Raw genomic sequence first — 23,855 nt, forward strand, 5'->3', positions numbered from 1 at the left:
TACCCATCTCGATAGAGTGACTTGGATATCCTTTTGCTCGCCAACCTTATCAATATAGCTACCGGTATATACGTATATACACCATCCATATAATAATCCTCCCAGTGTACGGTTACACGGGACTTTGGATTTTAGAGAAGACTTATCAACAGCTTTATAAGTATACTAATGCGGCTTTTATTCGTTGACACTTGGACTGCTAAACCGTAAACTCCTCAGTAGTACAAACTCCCCTCTGTTTCAATTTGAGTTTGGTGATTTTGGGTTGCTAAATACTTTTTGTATTGTGGTATTTGTGTTTTGATTCCGGTATTGCTATGGAGTTAAACACTATATCTAATCCAGGGACCATGGAAATTCCCCAGGAAAATCAACAGGTGAAACGAATATTCCGTTGATGTTTTAGTTAACTATGTAGTTAGCCGTGATTCGATTTTGAACCTCAGGAACCATGCTATTTTCCAATGTAACTAACTAATTAATCGAGCAGAGAGAGAGGGGGAGAGATTGGAGATATCATAACCGAAAGACACATACAAAACCGATTACGCTGCGCCAGCCTTTTGACCTAAAAAATTCCCATTCTGGTGGTTCCCATTCATATTGCTTGCCCTGGTAACAGTAAGAGACCTCCTCCGCTCACGATTCGATGCCATTCGGCCAACAGTAGGTTTAGTTGGCCTTTGTGCCAGCTCCTGCTCTGCGGCAGCGCACTGCGGCAGCGGTTTCCAGACCTGGGTGACGGTATTCAATGGATAACAAACATTATTCTCAATAGCAGAGATACAAGGAAAAACTGTAAGAAGCTCTTCTGCCTGGCCGCCATCACTTGGACGACTCTCCGCCGGAGCTGGGCCGTTTTCAGGGCCGCCTGGGAAGACAAAGGGTTTCCACTCAGGGTCTCCGGACTCCGTTGGTTCAAAGTCTGGCTCATACTTGCTCTTGGCACGTTGAATGGGCTGCCAGAAATCTGCTGCTCTCTGGGCAACTTTCTCTATACACCGGCGAAACTCCTCATACTTTGATTCTGAAAGCAACTTGAAAAAACATTGCGATGTATTCCTTACCACTGCTTGAATCCGGGAACGGCCAGCCTCGGCCTGTGCTTCCGGATTGATCGAAAGAAGCAAGCGTCGAGAGAATAGCTCTTTCTCACTGTCTGTTGCAGCAAGGTCAACAAGAATCTCTCGCAGCTGGTTATCTTCAGGGAAAATATACGTCGGTTGGAATATCTGACGGTCGATTTCTCTCGCAAGAATAGCCAAAGTCAACACTAGGCGCATATCCTTTGCCGCGCTGGAGTTGGAGTGTGGGAGTGGGATACGGTGCCGTAGAGTATCAGCCCACTTCCTAAAATGATCCCAGGCTGTGCGGTCCTGTGAACAGGCTCAGTAACTAACTAACTAGGTATTTATATGATGAGATAACCGCGAGAGAATGTCATGATTTCCTGGAAGAATGAAGAGATACGCACCTGGAGAGCCTTACTGGAAAGATCTTCCGTCAAGCAGGAGTGTATCTCCGTTGTGGCAAAACTCCAAAGCTCGTCAAACTTATTGACTCTGACCGGTAAGTTAGTGTTTACTTAGTTAACTATTTGGTATGACGGGCAGTTATTTGGTTACACGCAACAAACTTACATGGAAGCTTCGTCAATTTCCTGATATCCGACTGCAAACCCTTCCAGTTTACTCAGTTGGGATTGATTAGCCTGCAGCGACCCCTCTAACGAGGATATTTGATCTCCCAATTCTTTAATATTCTTCTTTTGTGAAAGGAGTATCTGTTTCTGTTCCGACCCTGCTGCCTTCAGCTTGTCAATGTAGGCCTCTCTTTCCTTGAGGGTCTTTTTTAGGTCGCCAATATCCTTGTCGGCCCGAGTAAGATGCTCCGCTTGACTTGCATAGTCCGACTCGAGCTTCGCGTGTTTGTCTTTAAGTTCGTTTATCACTGCCTGCTGCTCAGCGAGGTGTTTTTCACTTTCGCCAGCGGCCGTTTGGAGCTCTTTCACCTGTTCAATTGTTTTGTTATGTTTATTTTTCTCTTTTTCATTTGCTGCAAACATCTCATCCATGGCTATTTCCTTATGCTTTTCCTTCTTCTCCATTTCTTCTCTTAGTTTCTTGATATCCTCGTCCCTGGCTTGCAGCTGATTCTGCAGCTTTGTGTTCTCATTGTAGACCGCCGAAAGAGCGTTAAACCCTGGTGCCGAAAGCAGCTCTTTGAGCCGAGCCAAAACATCCTTCATGGCTTGAACGTCAGGAGTCTGATTCTGTAACTGGGTAACGTGGGCTGCCACAGAAGCGGCGGGCTTGCTTGTGGAGGCCATGTCAGCCAGAAGATCGAGATCGAGATCGACGACGAGATTTTGATTCGTTAACTTAACCAGTTAGTTACAGTGGAAGCTCAAAGTGGACAGGACAATTGATAGACTCTAAGTTCTGAACCCCATAAAGAGGTACGATAAGAGCCAATTTATTCTAACTGTAACCTTAGGCAGTTGAATAACAACGGGCTACCAAAGCGCTTCACTAGTTATCTTCCCCTCTCCTTCCGCCCAAACGTCATGGAGACATTTTCTTTTTTACCGCGGGAGCAAGGGGCTAGGCATATGTAGGTGGCATCATTCCAATGGCTACCAGAGCAAGACTGCTTCGCTTTTGAGCATTTTTCCTCGGGGTCTCTCCCCCTGGGAGCCTAGAGAGCAATATGCGTATGTATGCAGCATCCAGTGACGATGCAGACCACGGCACCATAACCAACGACCGATAGTGGCCTGCATATAACGTCACATAACTAGTTGGGTGATTGCCTCACTTCGAGCCTGCTGCATCATAACTTGCCATCTCCCCGCATCCAAACGACAGGCAAGCAGATGGCCCATCGCGGGTTTAGCGCCTTTGCGACGAGAGTAGTTCGGGGTATGCCTCACGCAAGTTCCTCGCAACCTGGACAGAGCCCATATATGCATTGCTGTTTAAAAGCAACTCCCTGATTAGGAAAATGGAGCGTAGAGGTCATGGTACAAGGCTCGCATTTGTACCTACTCACGATACAGGGTTGCTGCACCATCACTGAATCATATTAGGTAGTTAGTTATCTGGTTGGCTGAGACCGTTTTCAGTAAACAACTTGGGACTTTGCCCAAGGCGTGGAAACTGTTCACATGCGCTGAACTCTCAGGGGAAGGTCTTAACATAACTATTGAGGGCGCAACAAGTCCCCGAACCGCGGTGCCAAACAAACATGGGTGTTCTCAATACAACTTGCGTGGAGGGAAGATCCTACAGGCCTTAATGACGATGGCAAAACGGACGCTGAATTGACATGGAATGACTTGGCAGTCGAATTGGAAGAACGTAGAACGTCTACGGAAGTAAAATGAGTTTTTTCGGCATGTTGCCAAGGCATTGAGGAGTGGTTGAGCGTAGTAGAGGCCGCGTTTATAACTACTAGGGACATATTTCCTAGGTAACATTATATGCGTACGATATATAATGGTGACTAGGAAATGCGATGAGAAGAACTATAGGCTAGGGACCTTCTGCCTCCTAGGCGCAGACAAACTGCAAGCTGCAATGATTGATAGTGTTGATCTACTGTATAGCAAACACAAAGCGCCGTCTCATGATGGGCAGAACATGGTCGTGGAACCATGGGCCAGCCATTTAACCAGTCTCCTGGTCATCAGGCTTAGCTAGATCGTGCTCCTTCAAAAGAGCATCGATCTCATCAGCGCCCCAAAGGTGGTGATAGATCTTGCCGTCCTTGGTCTTACCAACAGTGGCAAACTCAACTAATATTCCCCATGCCAGGTTAGATTCATCAGACAAACGGCTGTGGAAAGTATATTGAGAACTTACTCTTCTTGCTACTCAGCTTAGTAGAGTCCATAGTCTTGCTCAGAACTTTGACAGCCATGCCACAAGCCTCCTTCAGATCACAGTCTTCCTTGTAGTCCTGCTTTAGAAGACTCTGTGCGCTGGCATTGTTAGCCCCGACACTGGTAGCCTTCCATCCACCATAGTTGCCACTTGGATTGCTCTGGTATAGCTGGAACTGTCGGAGAGGGTCGTAGCCAGCGTAAATAAACGACACACCAAACGGCCGGAGACCACCGTGCTGGGTGTAGCCCTGCTTCAAATCGCATAATCGGCGGACCAGTTGTTCGCAGGGGATGTCTTCGTTGTAGGTGAGGAGGTATCGTTGAGCAGCCTGACGGGCATAGTTGATGAGGATATTGGCATCGGCGGTCATTCCAGCAACGGCACATATCATGTTACTACAACGATCTTGTTAGCAAGTGTACTTAGTTAGAACAGCAATCCCCGTGGAAACTGACTCGTTCAAGATATAGAGCTTCTCTGCCGAGGTGTCCTGTTCCAGAAGCTTACTGGTGACCTTCCGCTCCGCAGCGAGAACTATCCCATCCTTGGCCAGGATGCCGAGGGCGGTTCCGGCGTGGGAGATGGCCTCTAGAGCATATTCGACCTGATACAGGCGGCCTTCCGGCGAGAATATAGTTGTCTATAGAGAGTATGATCATCAGCCTGGAGTCTTCAGCTAGCTGGCGGGCCGTTTGGATGGAGGGAGATACATACCCTAGAGTCGTATCTCCGCGCCATTTGTCCTGTTCCAAGTGCAAGTCCGTGTTTGTTAACAGTTTAGCTCCAAACAATCAATCCCCAACGCCTAGCAGCAATATATCGTTGGCTTCGTGTATGCGTTCTCACTCTGCTTCCCCGTTCCGTTGTCTGTTTGTCAGTTGTTGTTGTTCCGACAGCTCAAGGTGCAACTTTCAGTTAGGCCACCAAAAGCATCGCGCGTACCAAGAGAAGAGCTCGGACCAATCATAGGGCAGCCGCAGAACTTCAATATAAAAAAACGCCAGAGAAAGAACGGGTGGACGAGAAGAAGGTTACCACGGGAGCAATCAAATAAGTCTGCCGGGAAGACGAATCGCTTGTGGATATACAGAGCAGGATGCTGAAGTCGACTTACACTCCGACTAACGCCTTACCGCCGGGATGGACCGAGCATAAGGCGCCCTCGGGTCAGAGATAGAAGTCATACCCATAATCAATGGCCTATACTGACAGTTTCATGTACTAGGGCATCGATATTACTATAATGCAGAGACGAAGCAGTCAACGTATAAACGGCCGGCTGAAGAAACACCCGTGCCAGTGGCGGTACCAGCTGCATTGCCGTCATACCCGCTACAATTTCAACCACCCAGCCATGGAACGCGAGGCTTTGACCCGAGCTTTCAAGGGCTCTCCCGGACTAAAGAGCCTTATAGAAAACATCATCACCCCAAAGACCGACCGAAGTCCAAACATTCAATACCCGGATGCGCTCCATGGGTCCTGGTAAAGACAAAGTTGGGGCGTCGGTTTGTGCACAACCCAGAAACAAACGAGAGCTTTTGGAAATATCCTACGGAAGTGATGAAGGGTGTTGTGGAATACGACCGGGTCGAGCGAGAAGCTAAGGAAAGGCGTGAGAGGGGGAAAGAAGAGATGCCGATAGCAGCGGCCGATACTGAACCGTCTGACAAGCGGGTGGAAGTAGTATCAACACCTGGAGAAGTCGTTCCCGAGAGGAGAGATTCCGATAGCGAATATGAGGAAGTGGAAGTGACGGATGATGAAGAGAACGCTCCCTCAAAGAGGCTCAAGGCCGACGAGGAAATTAACCAACAAGTCGAATTTAACGAGGACGACATCGAGTATCAGCTGGCTGCCATGGCAGGTGACTATGATGGTGACCCCGGCGACTACGATGAGTATGACGAGGCTGGCGAAGCCGACTGGCAAGAAAATGCAGAGGAGCCACCACTCTCTGAAGAGGATACCAACGTTCTGTTCCGTGACTTGCTTGACGACTTCAGGATAAGCCCGTATACTCCCTGGGAAAATATCATTGAAGAAGGAAAGATAGTTTTTGACCCGAGATACACGGTCCTACCGAATATGAAATCAAGACGGGAGGTTTGGTCTAAATGGAGCCGTGACCGAATACATGAGCATAAGGAACAGAAGAAAAAGGAACAACAGGCGAACCCTCGAATTGGATACTTTGCTCTTCTACATGAATATGCTACTCCTAAACTCTACTGGCCTGAGTTTAAGCGCAAGTATCGAAAGGAACCGGAGATGAAAGATAGCAGAATACCGGAGAAAGAGAAAGAGAAGCACTACCGTGACCATATTACGAGGCTAAAACTGCCAGAGAGTACCCGAAAATCCGATCTCTCTTCGTTATTGAAATCTATCCCGTTATCGTCACTCAATATGTCAACTTCGATCCACACTCTGCCCCAGCAAATTCTTGCTGACCTCCGATATATATCCTTGCCCGCACAGACCCGGAATGAGCTCATTGGATCTTATATCCTTACACTACCCCCTGCACCAGAGCAACAAGATACCTTAGATGAAGCCGAAAAAGCGGAACAGCTAAAGAAAGAGCAGGAACGGCGAAAGCGGGAGAAGGCCTTGCATGACCGTGAAATGAGAGTGCAAGAAGACAAGCGAAGACAGCACAGAGCTGTTATGCATGGCAAAGATGCCCTTCGCCAGGAAGACGCTGAGATTCAAAGAGCTATGAAAGTAGGCAGGGAAGGTCTAAAGAGTTATATCGATGACACCTAGCTGCGTTTGTGCTACATGTATGTATGCCATGAATATTAAACAGGTATCACGCTATGCTATATTACATCAACAAGCAAAATCGTTGGACGGATTAAACGCAGGGTATCTCGCTGTCGAACCACCAATTCGGGACAAGTTTCAACCATTTGTACCAATATTTACTCGCATCACCTAAATCCCCAATCATCCCAGTTTTCTTCCTCGTCATCATCGCCCTCTTCTTCTTCTTCTTCACTCCCATCAACAATTTTAGGATTATCATCTGGTAGCCCACTCTTTTCTGCAACGTTGGTCCTTCGGCTCTCTTCCTCCCGTTTGCGACGAATCTCATCCCGCATCTGCTTTAGCCGTTTTACACGTTGATCCAGCTCCTCCATCTCGTCAAATTCTTCTTCTAAGAATCTAGTTGCATCTTCACGGTCCCCCAGTAACGCTGCTTCCCTGTTCTTTGCCACAGTCTCTCGATCTTCACGTTCACGCGACTCAAGCTCAGCCGCAGACACAGGAGCAGCAGATATTGTGACAGAAGTATTTATCGTGGTTGGAGGTTGTTCTCTGGAAGGCTGGGCAACCTCACGCTCAAACGCTGCCCACTCGTCCTCATCAACGCCTTGGTTGTCGGGTGCTGGTGGAAGCTCCTCTGTATCTATCTCCGGTTCCACCTCCACTGTATCCGCAGTGTTGAGCCCTAGCTTGCGGGTAGGTGATGACCTCTCCGGTAGCTCGGTTTCAGTATTGATGACAGCGGTGCTCTCATCTTCTGGCTTGTCTTCCGTATCCGCCCTGGGCTTCTTCCGTGCTGGCTCTAACTCGAGGCCGTGTCTGCGTTTTTTGGCAGTTTTCGAGCTAGAGATTTGTCGTGACGCGAGTTCGTTTCGAAGGAGTTCTCGGACATCTACCATTTTGGCTTTCGAGTTGTGAGCGTGCGATAGAGCTATTGGTAACCAATCTTTGTCGTCGACCGGGAGTGCTAGTGCTATCAACAGCTGCGTCTTCTTGATGATAGCTCGTTATAGTTATTGCGGCTCCAGCTAGAGTTGATTGATTATGTAACGAAAATAAATGAATCACGTGCCATTAGGTTCACCCCCTCTAGTTAAAGTTTAACTTTTACATTCATCATTGGAGCCGACGTTTGGCCGACATATCAAACAAGAGATAGGGCTCATAAGAGAGAGGTGAAAAAAAGAAGACGTTAGGAGATAGTTTCTAGTTCCGGTGTTTCGGGGTTTCTCTCAAAAATTTCCTCTCCAACGCTTCCTTTTGAATTTTCCAAAGAGGTTCGCCGAGACTGATAACCCTTTCCCCAAACGATGACTCCAAGATGTCCCTCATCTCGGTTCCAGATATAGCCTGCTCAACTTTAGGTGATTCATCGTTAAAAGCTTGCAAGGTCTTCCTTTTCCAGGAACTTTTTAGGTCTTCAAGCATATTACAAGCCCCCGAACTCGTTGGGTCCAAGTTCTTTGCCACGAGGTAGAACGAACTTCTGGTGGCATGACTTGGAGTGGGTTTGAATAGATCGATCTCAGCAAATTGGCTAAAGCTGTGAAGGAGGACCACATTCTGCGGGCTATTCACGCGGTGCAAAAGTATTACTATAGCTCCACCCTTCTTGATCCTTTGCAGTGCAATGATAAGCTGAGCGCTTGTTAACCGAGACGCCTCAAACTTGGAATCAACTGCCCGTTCATGGGTACGGAGAACTTGGCCGTCACAAAAGATCAAGTCAGCTTCTAGTCCGTCGAAAGGTTTGCAGTCAAAAAATTGTGAGGCTGCAGGATTATCCGGCGGCAACAGATTGGGGCACCCAAGCTCCGTAGATAGCATGGTGATATCCATCTGCAGGATTTGCACGCGGGGATCTTTCCGCCAATTCTGCAAAAGGATTTGGTGTCCACCCTCCTCCTCTGGCAAGCTAAGGCCATATATGCGCGAATATTTATTGTATTTGAGAACCGTAGCCGAATACCCTCCAGGTGCCATACAGATATCAAGAACCTTGAAGCTTTTTGTTTCTCTAGGCGGCGGGATAATATGTTTAGCAGCTTGGAGCTGATCACCAATACCCCGCATCATCCCAAAGAAGTGTTTCTTTAGAGCTGGAGTAGCTGAATCGGCGGCTTCTCTTTGCTTCAAAAAATGCTTATCGGCTGCGGGAGACTGCCAGACCTGAATTTTAATAATAAGTATCCGATATAAATGTTGGGATGGAGCACCACTAGGCTCTTACTATTTTCTGGATGGCCCGAAAGGCGCTAAAAGTAGGTGATTTCTCTTGTAAGTAGGAGTCGAGTATCTTGGTAGCATTTTCCTCGTCTGCTGTTGGTATATCATCTTGGGTTAAAGAAGACACAGGTGGACCAGCCATAGTTAACGATATCTAGAGCCCTCAAGTTTCTATCACGTCAATCTTCGAGTTTTAACTTGTTGTTTACTTGCCTTCAGTCTCTCCAAGGTCTATGAGACATCAGTTATATGAACCCTTCTTTTCAATGGCTAGTGTGGTAACTGCCGTAATAGATTCTGATAAGACGCCGAATGTATCCGGCGTGCATCGTATTAAGCATACATAGTACCGATATTTCCCCGCTTTACTATGTCCTGGAAATCTGGCTGAGCGCCATACAAGCAAGGGTGTGTAGTATACGGCCATGTTACCATTCTGACCAACATTTTTTGCTGCCTTTCTGAACACGATGAGCGGGATAAAACTCCGTAAACCTTGTGAGGAAACGCCTCGTCGGGCCGTACCGTAGTTAAACCTTAGTAGTTACCGTTTTCTTGGAAGTAATCTGTTTATGAGTTCAAGGAAGCCTATTTGACGCGTAGGAGTGCGACTTGTATTCACTCTTGAGTCTTTGTTTTGGGCCTCAGAGAAATTAACTAACTACACTGCCAACAGGCTCTGTATTTAGTAGGCGCTGCATAACCATGTACAACACTTAGTTAACTGCAGTTTGTATTACAGTTCGCTTAGTATATACACGGAACTCAAAACTCCAACGCCCTGTAGTAGTACGTGACTCTAGCCCCTTTAGCTACCCACAAGGGGAAGCAGCATAGTCACTACGCTACTATCTTTTCTCACTTAATATTCACTATACGGAAAGGCACTTTAGATTTCTGATAATAATTAATCTAATAAAGAAAAAGCTTAAGGGTTCACAGTAAGGCTTCACTTCTCTTTATCAACCAAATGGCAGAAACAATATGATGATTTCAGCTAGATGCATGAGTGTTTTGGGATAAGGTTAAAGAAAGCCAAATAAAGAAAAGAGCCTATGTGAGAATACTATACCTTTATAGCGTGTCTCCCATTTCAGATTCATTCTTTGGGATCAAACTGTAAGTAGCCCCGAAATGCACCCCACTTGGCAAGAAATAACTTCTGCAGGTCAGAATCCTTAAGTCGCTGGCAATCTACCTTGTGGCCTTTCTGTTTCCAGCCAGTGGTTTGGCAATCCTAGCAAAAGCTATTGTTAAAATAGTCCAAGGGCCTTTTCTGGCAGCAAACAGGCATCTCATACCTTATGACAATACCAGAAGAGGTGGCACCTCGCACATTTTTTCATATCAGCTGCTTTTCTATTGCATCCCTGGCACATTCTCACCCCGTTTGTTTCGGTCGAATACTGCTGTATTCTATCACTCAGGGCCAGTAAGTAAGACATCTGGAAGGGAAAAATCTAGTAGGGCAGCCAATTAGTTAACTAGTAACACAAAGCACCCTTTTTTTTTCTTTTCCCTCGTTTTCGGCCAACTTACGTTCACCGTCGCGTGGGTTTCTTGTCGAATCCCAACTGAAAGATCTAGAAACCCATGCTGTTCTGCATAGAGGATCGCAACTGTGTGACATTTCTGAGGATTGAGGTTGAAACCACGATCATCGGTGTAAAAGGCAATCGGAATTTTTTGGCCAGCCTTATCCTTAACGATCAGCTTGAGGCGTAAAAATATCTCGATATCAACAATTTCCGCAAGGAAGCACCAATGCCTGCGTGGACGGTAAACCCCATCAACGCTTTCATGGAACTCCAAGTCGATGTCATTATCCCAGGGCAGTCCAGCAAATGAAGGAAACGCCGACTCCACTCGCAAGTTGGCGTACTGAGAGACAACTTCTTTCCTCCAGAGCCAGCCTTCAAAGGCACCCCCGTCTAGCTCAGTTGGAATGTCACCCAAAGTCGTTTTCCACTTATTCGTCCCATCAATTGCTGGGTGGCGTGCAGGGTTCCTGGCCAAGCTCTCCATTTGCTCCACGGTCGGACTATCTTTCCCTTCTAAGACTATCCGAGCGGAAGCGGCTCTTTCGGCAAAGACCCTTGCTCTGGCTCTGTCTCCGTGTACAACGGCGATTTGGAAGGCATCGTAATAGGCTCTTGGTATGCTGGCACCAGTGAACCCTCCGTCTTCCAGAAGGTTTAGCAGTCGATGCACGGAATGAAGAGTCTGCAAGGGAGAAAAGAGCGCCCCTGGTCCGTCCCCGATCGCGTCGTCGAGTCTCTGGATCTCGTCACATCTTTTATCACTGGCTCTAGACTGATCAACCGGCAAGGCGCAAAGACTACAAGAGCAGACGAAGCGAAAACAGGATTGCAGTGCGCACTGCCGAGCGCTGCGGTTCTGGATGGTCGAGAGATAGCAGATTGTGATCTCCTCGTCCCTTGGGATGTCCCGAATAGCATGAATCGTGAGTTTCTGGAGGTTCTCATTCCAGGTGTTTTGCGCATTGGGATTGCATGAGTGGTTGATACGCGCCGAGTCTAAGAACATACCTCCCTCTGTTGCATTGGATCCCAGTGGAAGCGCGTTGGTTCGGACAATTCCCAGCTCCACGCCGTCTTCGTCTTCAAATGCATTGTGCAAGGAGAGAAATGCCTGTCGCTGTTCTTCATGAAGACCGGCAACCTTTTTGGACATGAGTTTGCGCAGCTCCTTTTTCTTGCTCGAGTCACCATGCTGATCGACCCTGAACAACGGAGACTCAGAGATAATCCGTGTACCTTTATTGATCTTGGTCGCGGCAACAACACCATAACCTTTATCAGGGATCGGCCGAATTGCGTAGAAACGTTCGCTGTGCATTTTGAGTGGATCTGCCGCTGCTATTGCTTCCATCAACGAGGTTGATAGCTGAGATATGATTTTTTAAACGCGTTGCGGGACACCTGCCAACAACATATACCCTTCCGCGAAATTAAAAACAAATTTCCTATCTTCCTCAAGTCACTCATTGCTGCACGGTATCTGTAAGTCGACAAATTCGGAAAATCAACAGCAATTACGACGTCACACAGCAGGACCGGCGTGAAGGTCACCCAGGGATGCTTGCGCCCGAGATTACTACGACATATGCAATGACCTTACGACATAAGGCTGGTCAGGAATATTCGCCACCAAACCCGCATACATGATGGTGGACTAGTTGTACCTTTCAACCTATCATGCGAGGGTTTGCTAGGTTAATTATTTCATCCAGCCTAACTTCGGCACCACTCTACGCAGAAAGGCGCAGTGACCGCCAAGCTTCCCCCCTGGTAACGTATCTGCATTTAGAACTTGCTCATTTGGCCTAAGGAGACGGAGTCCTGTTTTTTTCTTCTTTTTTTTTTTTCGTTTGCTGCTGATGATAATAGGTCGCCTCGCCCCCGTGCCGATGTAGCAGCTAGGTTCGTGAGTCTCCCTCCCAGCCCTGCTGCTTTCTCCGCGTACCGATGGGACGGGTCAAGAGGGTCCTTGGTGGTTAACAGACAAGGCCGTGAACCAGTTGGCTCGGGGGGCTCGACGAATACACGGGATTGAGATAAGAACTTGCGGATGCTCGTGCTTTATTCAATCTTCCTCGCTCCAAGACGTTTTTATGCTTATCGCATATCCAATATCTAGAATCAAAATGTTCTGCAATCCATTATCACCAGATGCAAACCCATTCATTCTATTCCACACCAAGTGCCGTTGGTGCCGGCGGGAGCTTTTAGAAGGCCACGGGGAAGAGGGCCTTGTTGTGACTGCGGCGCAGGCAAAGGGTTTGACTGGCTTGTGCGGCGCAGTGCAGGTTTGCATACAAGCTAGGGTACCGCATCGATCACCGGCGTTGCTCCCTTGCCATTTCCTGGCTCGGGCTTCCTTAGTGAGGCCTTGCTGAGCTGGACCAATTGTAGTTACATACTCTTAGCAGTCTTTCCGGCTATGCCCGGGCAGTGACTATGCATAGGCGTTCGTAGGTCTCATGTTGATTGTCGAGCCACGATCCTGTCTATTCCCTGTTAATGGCCGGCAATCCAACTTGATAGGAAGGGACCAGCTGACCCAAACTGAGTTGCCAGAGACATTTTATATCTTCCTGCCTATCTTGCTAGGTTTCTCCGTACTATAGCGTTTCTCACTAAGTTCAGCCTCCGTATAAGAATAGGATGGAGCCCAATTTCTATAGCCGCTACCCAGGCTTCCAGCCTAACCCATCCGCACCTGCAGTAGACGAGTTTGCGCGCCTGGCGCGCCATATGAGGTGGAAACATGGCTCGAAGGCTTACAAACGAGGATGGGCAAGTTTCGGGGTTTCAGAATTCAGCAAACATTATGGTACCGAAGCTTCGAAGCTACAAAACTGGCAGTCACTATGCCGCGAAGTTGGCCTTTCTGAGCCTAAAACAATCACTCAATGCAAAAAGGTTTACAGAGTGTTCAGCCAGCTTTTGAGGCTTATGCTAAAAATTTCCAAGGCCCTTGCCAAAGTGCACGTTAATATTATCGATCTCATCGACGCCCGTCGGACCGGTGCTCCTGTTACCATCTTTCGCCGCGTTCAGGAACTCCGACAATACACACAAAAGACCCAGAAAATATTCCCCAAAGAGGTAGCTAAGCAGGATGGGTTTCTCAAAGCACTGTTGCGGGGGATATTTTGAATCATGAGTTGTTCAGATCGTGATCCTGTTGAGTGTTCATTTCAGATTGGCTCCAAGAATTTCGGTTGTTGCTGAATACTTCAAATAACGCGTGAGACGAGCAACCTCGTCTACTGCAGGTGCGGATGGGTTAGGCTGGCAGTCTTGAAAATTTAGCACCGCTCTCTTCCTATCAATTGATATCCAGAATGTGATGCCAGTTTTCATATCTATTACCTTATACACTGGAAATTATCAAACTATATCATAACAGGTAACAGTAAAGCTGCAAAGGTCCTCCTTCCTTTAGAGGTAAGTAGCATTGCACTGCTAAGCCAATTTCACTGAGCTAGTCATCGAGACAGCCGTTGTATCGTGCAATCATTCATCTATGCAAAGACCGCATCCATTAAAGCCTGTTTTGGTGATAGGTCAGTTGGATTTCAGTGACCCTTGACCCATCCTCACCCACAGTCAATACTCAGTTTGACCTTCTGCATTCTCAGGCCAGCTTTTCTTCTCGTAATCTGTGATATATTTGTGGGCATCACACCAGTTGAAGTGACTGTTGGAACACTCAACAGTGATTAGCTGGTCACAAGATGAGAATGGGCTGAATACCGGAAAAAACGGCATAGTGAAGGATGAAATAGTCCAAACAGTCAACCACATTGATGCCGATGTCTCACTTCTCGAAGTTCAACTGTGGCCCATGTTACTTTGGCCGAAGGAGACTGCCGAGGAGTGCCTCGAAAGGCTTGGTCAGGTTCAGATGGATATTTCTTGCTTCCACCAGTTAAGGTAAAATCCAGACCGGACTGAGCAGCCGTTTTGTTGGACTTGAAGACAAGTAAAAGCTGCCAGGTCCGCTAAGAAATTTAACTCCAGCTAGAGCACCCGAGCCGACACCTCCCTTTGAAGGATATCATGCTTATATAACCACGCCTAAATTGTATCAAGGGGTATTTCCCTGGTTTTGTCCTATGCTATCTACCTGTCGCTAGTTAGCATCTGTTTATGATAAAAAAAACAAAATAGCTATTCTCCTAGCTATAACAAAAACTCATATAGAGTCAGATGATAAATAAACCTATAGTTGACTATACTAAGCTTGCAGAATATTAGCAAACAAGTTCTTTTCCGTTATTATCATTATTGTGATTGTTGTTGTTATTACTGTTGATACAAAAACATATTCTGACGTTGATTTTAAAGTAAGCTTTAGCACGTGACTGACTAACCACTTCGGTAGTTAACTATTTATTTGTAAGCCAGCTTTTTAGTTTTTTTTCTTTTCTTTCTTGTAATAACAACTTTAGCAACATCACATCACAAACAACTTCCTGTCCTTTTTCCCTTACGCTGCCTTTTTCCTGTGCAAAAATCAGGGCAACCCATGATAATCTTCTGACTGCTACCTCGTCTACCTCTATTTGACAAAAGATACCATATTACACCGCGTCTTGCGCGCGCCTTTGAGTCCGTTCCATTCGCGCACACGGTCTCAACCCTAGCAACAATTTGCAGGCGAGGGCTTTTTTCTGTCGCCAGGCAGAGATTTCGTCGCTACATAAAATTGATTTGATAAAGAGAAGAGATATAATTACGATTCCTTCTCTTACGGTACGGCTATTGAGTGTGAGAGTGGAGGCTTTCCCCGCGCAATAACAATATCACTGTGGTCTACACGGTATTACGTTCAAGGAGGGAGTTCAGGTATCAGTTATCCGTCACCTCTGCTGTCCTCTGAGACAAGCCCTGTGTATTACTCTTAAGCACCTTCGATGCCTGTAAACAGAACGGTTTCGTTGGGTTGCAAACAGAATCAACAGCCCTCGACGCTCCTGAACTTCAAAGGATTGTAGACTATCGGTTATCAACAGCACTTCTGTCTTCTTAACTATAAAATCATGGCTGGTAAGCACTTGTATCCCACGCTGTACATTCTTGGTTTGCCAGAGAGCATCAAGACCAGTGGTGTTGTCCTCATGAAGACCCCGGCCGTCCGCGTCGTGGAGGCAACAGACCGCGTTCTGATGGAACTTAGGCTAACATATCATCACAGACGAACCGCGCCGCTCAGGCCGAGCAACGAAAGGCCAACACAAGAACCTCGATATCGAACCCCCGCAAAACAAACGGAAAAATAAGGGCCAAGGAAAGGGCCAAAAACAGAACTCGAACGAACCTACGCCGCCGGTATTAAACGAAGAAGACGAAATAATCCGATGTATATGCGGTGAATACGAAGAGGAAGAGGATGTCGAACGTGATATGATATGCTGTGACAAATGTGCTGCCTGGCAACATAACGACTGTATGGGCCTTGTCTTCCCGAAGGGAGAAGAGCCGGCGGAATATTTCTGTGAAAGATGCAAACCAGAGAACCATAGAGAGTTGTTGGATAAGATAAATAGGGGCGAGAAACCATGGGAAGAAGCGGCCGCAAAGAGAGCGCAAGAGGCGGAAGAGAGGAAAGCTCGCAAGAAGAAGGGTGGAAAACGGGGGAAGAAAGCCAGGCAAAGTGATGTCAAACCAGAGCATGGCGATACTCCGACTGCGGCCAAGGGGGATAAGCAGTCCCCCCCGATGCAGCATAATATCGAAGTAGCTGTATCCCCTCACTATGAGGACAGCAGCGCCCACAAACGTAAACACGAAGAACAAGGGGAGAATACTCCGCAGGAACCGGTAAGTTTAACTATATCTACCTTTTTTTTGAATATCTTGCTTACCATGAATAACCCTTAACCAGGGTTCGAGACAGAAACTACAAAAGTTGTCTACAAACCTCCCAGCTCCGCCTCAGGATGCACGAAGCTCACCTGTTCAGAGTGGAGTGCAAAGCGGAAGACAAAGTGCCTCAAGCCCAAGGACACCTAGCCAGGGGCCTACTTTAAAATCTCGGTCTGGATCTACGGCTGGGATCGATCATCTGATTGTAGCTAGGAGAAGTGCTGCAACCGCATTGTCCAAACTGGTCATCGAAATTGCTGGTGCTGCAGTGGCTGCTGGTACTTTTACTATCCCATCAGACAGCACAAAAGAGACTGTTGGTGAAAGGCTCGGGGCTGAGATAGAAGATTGTATGTATAGGAATCTTTGTGGGTCATCCGGGGAACCTAATGATGCCTATAAAAACCAACTGCGGACCATCCTGTTCAATGTAAGGAAAAATCCTTCGTTACGTGATAGTCTGCTTGTAGGCCGTACAACGCCAGATGCTATATCGACAATGAGCACACAAAACATGGCTAGCCAGGAGCTACGTGAAAAGGACGAAGAAATCAAGCGGGAGGCAGAGAGGCAGCATACTATCATCCAGGAACAAGGACCTCGGATTAGACGCACCCATAAAGGAGAAGAGTTGGTAGAGGCTGACCAGCAAACCATTGGCACCGAATCCGTCTTCTCTACAGCACCAGCTCGTCGGGACACTGCTACCGAAAACGAGCTCCCTTCGGCCAAAAGTCCGCGCCATACCAGCCCTACTTCACCCCATGGCCCACCATATGCGGACGGCGCTGCTCGCGAATCTTCTGATACCAATCGCCGGGCGTCTTCCAACTTCAATATTGAAAATGTTTGGTCAAGCGTTCACTCTCCCGGGGCCTCTCACCCGGATCAGCAATTTGGTCTTGCCTCCTCATTTAATGAGCCTCCACTTCCCATGAATAAAGTCCAGGAGGACGCGGAGATTGACAACTTGTTAAGAGACGAAGCTGACTCTCCGCCCTACTCTCCCAAGGATATCCAGGATGATGGGGACATTTGGCATGGTTCAGTGTCTATGAGCTCTGTGGCAACCTTTTATACTGCCGGGAAACATGTTGGTGGCGCTGATCTCAGTGCAAGGATTCCCTGGTCACAACTTGTCCCTCCAACAATCACAGTCGATGGTCGGATCGATGTCCAATTGGCAAGTAACTACCTTTGCGGGTTAAGATACAGTCATACCACAGATATTTCGGTAGTTGCCCTTGCGCAGCCCCATGCACCCAATGATGTCGTGCAGTTCAACCGACTGTTCGATTATTTCATGGACCGCAAAAGGTACGGAGTGATCGGAAAACACCCTCTTCCTGCAGTTAAGGATGCCTACCTAGTTCCAGTGGAGGCTGGTCACAGCAAGAAGCCGGACTTTATTGAGCTCCTTGAGAATAATCAGGTCCAGGATCCGACACCGACCCGTCTTCTCCTCTTTGTCCTTGTTGTCAAAACTAACATTAACCAATCTACTCCCTCTCATACAACTCCCCAAGGCCCATCCCGGAATGCGGCTAGCCCTTTACAAGCGGATAATGAATACAACCCAGTTGATCCTGCAGGGCTAGGCCTAGCCCAGGGGAACTTGTCAGGCCAAGGTATAAATACCCAACAAGCACAATTCAACAACGGTCCAGCCAATATCCGGCCATCTACTCAAGCTATTACGGGCCAGCAGGCAGCTATTCAGGTGCTTGGGCCACTAGCATCGGCTCCTGCCATCCAGGAACTGTTACAGAGGGCACCTCATGCTAGTGTCGAGCAGCTCAATGTCATAGCAAGCATCCTGAGACAGAATCCTCCCACCGCTAATAATTACCAACTTCTAATGGGTGCGCTTTTGCAGACGACAAATGGGGCACAATCAACTTGAGGAAGGCTTTTAGTTGCCTCCCAACTTTTTCACTGATACCCAACTATGATCTTAACGCAATTCCCGCCCTCAATCAGCCAGTTAGCATTCCTTTCCACCACAAAATCAACAGTTTGCCTTCAACCTTTTAGCCCGGTCAAGGCCAATATTGTTACCGACTATTGTTTCTGTTCAGCATACCTCTTGATTCCCTTTCTGCTTTGAGTGAAACGTCTCCGAGATATACTTATTGCAATGTTTGTATTCGTGTACATATGTTTGTGTAATTCCTCATTTACTCTTGTTTGCTATTCTTCCCAAAAACGACAAAGGTATGCCTCTATCATAATTGGAAGACTCTAAGGCGTATGGGTGGTATTTTGTTTGTCCTTCTATTTTATGTTTATCCTATGCCATAGGCCTGTACGAGTGGTGTTTGACCTACTGGAGAAATGTGTCATATCAGACATGACTTCATTATCCCTGCAATTTCAATTCCGCCTGGCGATTTTTCACGGCCATGTTTTGCGAGAGAAATTGTGTTAAATTATTATTTCTGAGTAGTATCACTTTGTTAACATCTTTTATTCAACGTTTCCGTTCTAATTATTTCGTAAACCACTTCTTGTATATCAATGAATGCTCAACCGAGAATGGCTTGAGATAGAGGGAAAAAGGCGTCTAAAAGACAGGACAAATTACGGTTCGATGTAAGTTAATCGGTACTGGTATCAGCTACCCTTTTGGAACCAAAAACCCAGCAACGCCGGCGCTATGCAGATGTCATTAAAGGAATTGGCGAGTCGATCACCACCTGTTGTAACCACCACCGCCACCTTTTCTCCTACCACCTCCACTACCCCTATAGGAACGACCACCATATCCACCGCCGCCGTCTCGGCCCCAGCCAGCGTCATCAAATCCGGCATCACCACGACCAGATGGGCCGTCGTCGTGCCTTGAAGGGGGCTGCCCCTTCATCTCTTTCTGTAGGATGCCATAGGTCTCCCTCATTTTAGCATATCCCAGATGCATTTTCCCAAAGAAATGATCGGCAAGGCGACGGTCATTATCCAGTCGGCTGAGGTACGCTCCGCAAACATCGCAAACCTGCAGCTTCTGGTGCCCTGAAGGACCAGACGTATCTGCAAGAGCCTTAAGGTCGCGTTCCAGAGACTCCTTCTGGTGCTTAGCAGTTCGCACTTTGTAAAATTCGTCAATAGCTGTAGCAACGGCTCCAAGTTCACCAAGCACAGACGTTTCCTCTAATCCGGCGTTAATTGTTCTGTTCAGGTCCGATATTTGAGATAGCTGTTGATATGATTCGTTCCACGTTAGTAGGTTGAAATTGAGGGCACACATTAACGGAGTGAGAGTAGTGAGAGTAGTTACCAAATGGTTTGTTTGCCGTATTTCATCAGGGGTCTTCTCGAGACGGCGCTGTGCCGAGTCTATCCTCCTGTTGCATTCATCAATGTATTTTTGCATATCTCGCAAGTAGTCATACTCAAACCCCCATTTGGCCTTTTCGTGCGATGATGCAGCATCGTATTCGGCCTTCAAGCCTTCGCTATGCAGCTTTGGACAGGGTCCTAGGTCTTGTTTCGTGTTTGTAAAGAGGTCGTGAGGACAAGTACCAGCGAGATAGGAGCGGCAAACTTTAGGGTCAGTGATCGCAACCTGCGCGTTTCGACCAGAACTGGGTCCCCCAATCAGCTGGTCAGCTTAAAAAACGCGAAAATGTCAGTTTATGAAGCACTCCAGGTTTGACGTTGTTAGAAGGCGGGAATCGCTTACCTCCCATGAGCTGTTCCAACAGCTTTCGCTGCTCTGCAGCCATTGTGTGTTGTAGAGGCGCAAACCAGGGACAGTCCCAGATTATATAAGAATCAATATATCTTGCTTAAACGGAATGTTCATATATCCCCGCGAGAGTCGAGATTATATCGTCCCTTTGTCTCTTATCAAACATCGTTCAACTTTTTGCGCAAAAGCAAGAAAAGAGACTTGGTCGTTAGCCGCGACTAGCTATTAATTACATAATATCACTAGTCTTAATCTCTAGGCGCGCGCTTATTTACATCGAGATCAAAAGAAAAGAAACACTCAGAAAAGGAGACGAAGACGAACAAGACGAAAGAACAAGGCGATAGATACCAGAAAGAAGGGGTCAAGCTGGAGGATAGGGATGATGCGAACTGGCTGGGAGTGACGGCCCTTTTCAATTTGGCTCCCACGATATGATGCGCTCCCTACATTCCCTGCTCGGGACGCTGGTGGCCTTTGCTCTTCTCGCTGCCGCCAACACCGTCGACTATCACGAACAGCTGGTGCTTCAACCATTGCCGCCATCAAACCTGTTGGCATCCTTCAACTTCCGTAGCAATGAATCCAGCACTGCATTTGAGCAACAGAATTACCGCTATTTCCCCCGCTCTCTCGGTCAGATTCTACAGCATACACATACGAAGGAACTGCATCTACGATTTACGACCGGACGATGGGACGCGGAGAACTGGGGAGAACGACCCTGGCACGGTTTCAAGGAAGGGGGAACTGGAGTAGAGCTTTGGGCATGGATTGAAGCGCAGGACGCTGATGCGTATGATAACGACTTGGAGCCATGGACATCCGAATAGAGGGCTAATATTAGACATTCTAGAGCTTTCAAAAAGTGGATATCGCTCACGCAGTCACTCTCCGGACTGTTTTGTGCGTCGATGAATTTTATCGACTCGACACGGACTACCACCCCTTCACTTACGTTTACTCCAACGGGATCTATACCGCATGATGGACTACACCTTCTTCATGGTACGCTGCCCGGCGAGGTTGTATGCACGGAGAACTTGACACCATTTTTGAAGCTTCTGCCGTGTAAAGGTAAAAGTGGCATATCGGGGTTATTCGATGGTCATAAGCTCTTTGATGCTTCATGGCAGACTATGTCTGTTGACGTTAGACCAGCTTGTGCGGACGAGTCCGGAGTCTGCCATATTGAGATTGAGCAAACCGTTGACATGGTACTTGACCTGGATAGATCAAAGCGGGCTAGAGACAACCCTATTCCTCGTCCTGTGCCTGCAGGGGAGCTGATTTGTGATGAATCCAAACCCTACCACTCCGGAGACTTTTGTTATCCCATAGGAGCGTCCCGATCGCAGACATGGAGCATTGAAGATGTCTTTGGACGAACAATACCTTCCAGTTGCCCTCTTGGGAGAAATGATGCGCAGACTGTCTGTATAAAGGTTCCCGATAGCATGGAGGTACTGCCCAGCTCAGGTGCAGCGGAAACGCGTGCATCGGACGGGCAATCACGCTGTTATTCTCTACGCCCCAACCAGCCTTTCAATCTAGTCGTCCCCGCACAGCACTCCAGTGCCAGCTCCTTGGAAACTCAAGTTGTGCACTTAGAAAGGACTATAATTGGTCATGGTCAAGAGCGAGGTGGTCTCCGGTCTATATTAACGAACCCTTCGCAAACTGATACTGCTAATTTTGTCTACTTTGAAACGCTCCCCTGGTTTATGCGCCCGTTTTTGCACACCATGAAGACAAAGATTAGTTATGGGTCAGAACCTGCGGTTGAAGTACCGCTCTCAGACATTATCAAGGATATCTTTTACCGGCCTGCCATTGACCGTCGTCGTGGCACCCAGCTAGAGCTCGTCTTGTCCGTTCCGCCAGCGTCGACAGTCACACTGGTATACGATTTCGAGAAGGCCATCCTTCGGTATACGGAATATCCACCAGATGCCAACCGAGGCTTCAATGTTGCTCCCGCCATTGTTCGTGTTCTAAACAGGAACGAGTCGTCAATGTCACCTCCCGTCTATCTACGCACAACCAACCTTCTTCTCCCCCTGCCAACGCCTGACTTCAGCATGCCATATAATGTCATCATCCTGACAAGCACCGTCATCGCCCTAGCGTTCGGAAACATATTCAATGTTATCATCCGGCGGTTTGTCACTCTTGAGGAAGTACCTCGCAGGAACATCAAAGCGCTTGTACTGGGGAGACTGGTGGCTCTTAAGAGCAAGCTAGGAATAAAAAGTGCAGAGAAAGTATCGTAATGCAGTTATTAGCTTTACATCGATTTTGTATATTTCTTCCTGGATCCTACTGGCTGGTACCTGATATGCATGTAGAATATCCTCACCTAGCTAGTCGAGGAAGAGACGACGAATTATTAAGTTGTAACTAACTGGCTGGCTATTGTTGGGTTTCTACCCCGGAGTCAGGATCAAGTTGGTCCTTAGAAAATAACTGTCAAGCGTCATCCTTGCAGCCAACCTGGACACACCTTGTTTGTTGGTCGCCGGCACCAACTGTTATATACGAAGTCCCTCGCAAGCTTGATAGGCTAGTCAGTTAGTGTTAGCTAAATAAATGTCCGGGGGTCTCGACTTTTAACTAGCTCGACTTCCCCAGAGCTCGCCAAAGAGTCCAGATATCCCAAAACGCCGCGACACGACAATAAATACTCTCACACTCCCCATCGCAAGCAAAACTGCCCGATTTTATCGCTAGTTGTATCCAGTCATCCCGTCGACAACCAGCGACATCATCCTCGCCTCTACTTAAACTAGCTACGCACCGCCGAACAAGCAGAGCAAAAATGGCTACGCGCCGCGGGGCCGCGAAAGAGACGCAGGCAGAGATACCAACTCCAAAGCCGCCTTCCTCCTCGTTGCCTGCCGGTACCGAACTAAGATATCTCCCGGGGTATGCTTCTACCCTCTAGCTCTGTCCTTGCGGTCCGTTTGTTCTCGACAGATAGCTGACTAGTTAAAACTGGCTGTGATGCAGTGGCGTGCTATGGAAATTCATACTCTACTCCGTGATGATTGTCTGCTGTCCTCTTGCGACATACTACGGGACTGTTAACAGGGTATTCGAGGGTGCGTCGGCCGCATTTGGCATTTCTAGCTGAGCTTGTCCTGTTTTATGGCGTTGCTAACTGATGGATGGCGGGTGTAGGCAACAGTACATATGCTGGCGCAGCGGCGGCGGGAGCAGCAAACGTCGTGTTGATCGTGTACATCATCTTCGCTATACGAGAGGACAACGAGATGGAGAAGAAGGCTACGGACGAGTTTAAGAAGAACAGGTAATTGGTAAAGGGTAATAATGGTGGTATTTGTTTGGGTATACTATATACGCTACTGTTACGGTTATATAGCAATGCAGACGCTTAATGCTTGATATGTAGAACTGGTATTCCATTCTTGGAGCGAATATGTACAGTAGGCAAAACGTACACCAGGCCAGACAAGACCAATTCTTTAACCATCATTTGGCCTTGCTATGGCAGACGATAGCGACCATGCTATCATTATTCATAAAGACACGCAGAAAGGTGATTTTCTAATCATATAATTATATTACTAAGGAAATGAAGCTATCTTATTAGCTAAAGTTATACGCTTTACTTACTAAGCTACTCTCTCTGTATTTTATTTATCTTACCTAAGCACCTCTTCCCTTAAGGATACTCACTTTCTCTCTCCTTCTACCCTAAGCCTCTCCCCCTAGACATATGCCTCTCCCTATACCTCTTCCCGGGCCTCTCCCTGGATCTCTCCCTAAGCCTTCCCCTGGGCTTCTTTCTAGGCCTCTTTATAGGCTTTTTACTCTCTCCTACTAAAATTTAAGGTAGTAGAAAATAAAAGGAGAGTAGTAGTT

At 47.4% G+C, this 23,855-nt stretch overlaps 11 protein-coding genes across 11 annotated transcripts; 5 read left to right on the plus strand and 6 right to left on the minus strand.

Annotated features, from left to right (window-relative positions):
• Positions 1-545: 545 nt before the first annotated feature.
• On the minus strand, positions 546-2,329 carry MGYG_07886 (hypothetical protein; the record flags this gene model as incomplete). Its single annotated transcript, XM_003169672.1, has 3 exons — positions 546-1,376; positions 1,475-1,562; positions 1,641-2,329. 3 exons carry the CDS (start codon positions 2,327-2,329, stop codon positions 546-548), a joined length of 1,608 nt encoding a protein of 535 aa, XP_003169720.1.
• A 1,339-nt stretch (positions 2,330-3,668) lies between these two features.
• MGYG_07888 (proteasome subunit alpha type-4) lies at positions 3,669-4,625 on the minus strand (the record flags this gene model as incomplete). Its single annotated transcript, XM_003169673.1, has 4 exons — positions 3,669-3,796; positions 3,864-4,282; positions 4,343-4,527; positions 4,602-4,625. The coding sequence occupies 4 exons, from the start codon at positions 4,623-4,625 to the stop codon at positions 3,669-3,671; spliced, it is 756 nt and encodes a 251-aa protein (XP_003169721.1).
• Positions 4,626-4,983: 358 nt separating this feature from the next.
• MGYG_07889 (FF domain-containing protein) lies at positions 4,984-6,656 on the plus strand (the record flags this gene model as incomplete). Its single annotated transcript, XM_003169674.1, has 2 exons — positions 4,984-5,053; positions 5,113-6,656. The coding sequence occupies 2 exons, from the start codon at positions 4,984-4,986 to the stop codon at positions 6,654-6,656; spliced, it is 1,614 nt and encodes a 537-aa protein (XP_003169722.1).
• Positions 6,657-6,823: 167 nt separating this feature from the next.
• MGYG_07890 (hypothetical protein) lies at positions 6,824-7,558 on the minus strand (the record flags this gene model as incomplete). Its single annotated transcript, XM_003169675.1, has 1 exon — positions 6,824-7,558. One exon carries the CDS (start codon positions 7,556-7,558, stop codon positions 6,824-6,826), a length of 735 nt encoding a protein of 244 aa, XP_003169723.1.
• Positions 7,559-7,865: 307 nt separating this feature from the next.
• Positions 7,866-9,027, minus strand: MGYG_07891 (hypothetical protein; the record flags this gene model as incomplete). The annotated part of the gene is made up of 2 exons (XM_003169676.1): positions 7,866-8,828; positions 8,890-9,027. The coding sequence occupies 2 exons, from the start codon at positions 9,025-9,027 to the stop codon at positions 7,866-7,868; spliced, it is 1,101 nt and encodes a 366-aa protein (XP_003169724.1).
• Positions 9,028-9,984: 957 nt separating this feature from the next.
• Positions 9,985-11,744, minus strand: MGYG_07892 (hypothetical protein; the record flags this gene model as incomplete). The annotated part of the gene is made up of 3 exons (XM_003169677.1): positions 9,985-10,122; positions 10,187-10,345; positions 10,425-11,744. 3 exons carry the CDS (start codon positions 11,742-11,744, stop codon positions 9,985-9,987), a joined length of 1,617 nt encoding a protein of 538 aa, XP_003169725.1.
• Positions 11,745-13,072: 1,328 nt separating this feature from the next.
• On the plus strand, positions 13,073-13,567 carry MGYG_07893 (hypothetical protein; the record flags this gene model as incomplete). The annotated part of the gene is made up of 1 exon (XM_003169678.1): positions 13,073-13,567. The coding sequence occupies one exon, from the start codon at positions 13,073-13,075 to the stop codon at positions 13,565-13,567; it is 495 nt and encodes a 164-aa protein (XP_003169726.1).
• A 1,889-nt stretch (positions 13,568-15,456) lies between these two features.
• MGYG_07894 (hypothetical protein) lies at positions 15,457-18,185 on the plus strand (the record flags this gene model as incomplete). Its single annotated transcript, XM_003169679.1, has 3 exons — positions 15,457-15,496; positions 15,612-16,237; positions 16,302-18,185. 3 exons carry the CDS (start codon positions 15,457-15,459, stop codon positions 18,183-18,185), a joined length of 2,550 nt encoding a protein of 849 aa, XP_003169727.1.
• A 786-nt stretch (positions 18,186-18,971) lies between these two features.
• MGYG_07895 (LUC7) lies at positions 18,972-20,004 on the minus strand (the record flags this gene model as incomplete). The annotated part of the gene is made up of 3 exons (XM_003169680.1): positions 18,972-19,475; positions 19,557-19,888; positions 19,962-20,004. 3 exons carry the CDS (start codon positions 20,002-20,004, stop codon positions 18,972-18,974), a joined length of 879 nt encoding a protein of 292 aa, XP_003169728.1.
• A 400-nt stretch (positions 20,005-20,404) lies between these two features.
• Positions 20,405-22,243, plus strand: MGYG_07896 (GPI transamidase component GPI16; the record flags this gene model as incomplete). Its single annotated transcript, XM_003169681.1, has 2 exons — positions 20,405-20,766; positions 20,827-22,243. The coding sequence occupies 2 exons, from the start codon at positions 20,405-20,407 to the stop codon at positions 22,241-22,243; spliced, it is 1,779 nt and encodes a 592-aa protein (XP_003169729.1).
• Positions 22,244-22,788: 545 nt separating this feature from the next.
• On the plus strand, positions 22,789-23,284 carry MGYG_07897 (hypothetical protein; the record flags this gene model as incomplete). The annotated part of the gene is made up of 3 exons (XM_003169682.1): positions 22,789-22,895; positions 22,980-23,071; positions 23,151-23,284. 3 exons carry the CDS (start codon positions 22,789-22,791, stop codon positions 23,282-23,284), a joined length of 333 nt encoding a protein of 110 aa, XP_003169730.1.
• Between the last annotated feature and the right edge of the window lie 571 nt (positions 23,285-23,855).

Source organism: Nannizzia gypsea, genomic scaffold (genome assembly GCF_000150975.2).
Source record: "Nannizzia gypsea CBS 118893 supercont1.8 genomic scaffold, whole genome shotgun sequence".
Classification (NCBI taxonomy): domain Eukaryota; kingdom Fungi; phylum Ascomycota; class Eurotiomycetes; order Onygenales; family Arthrodermataceae; genus Nannizzia; species Nannizzia gypsea.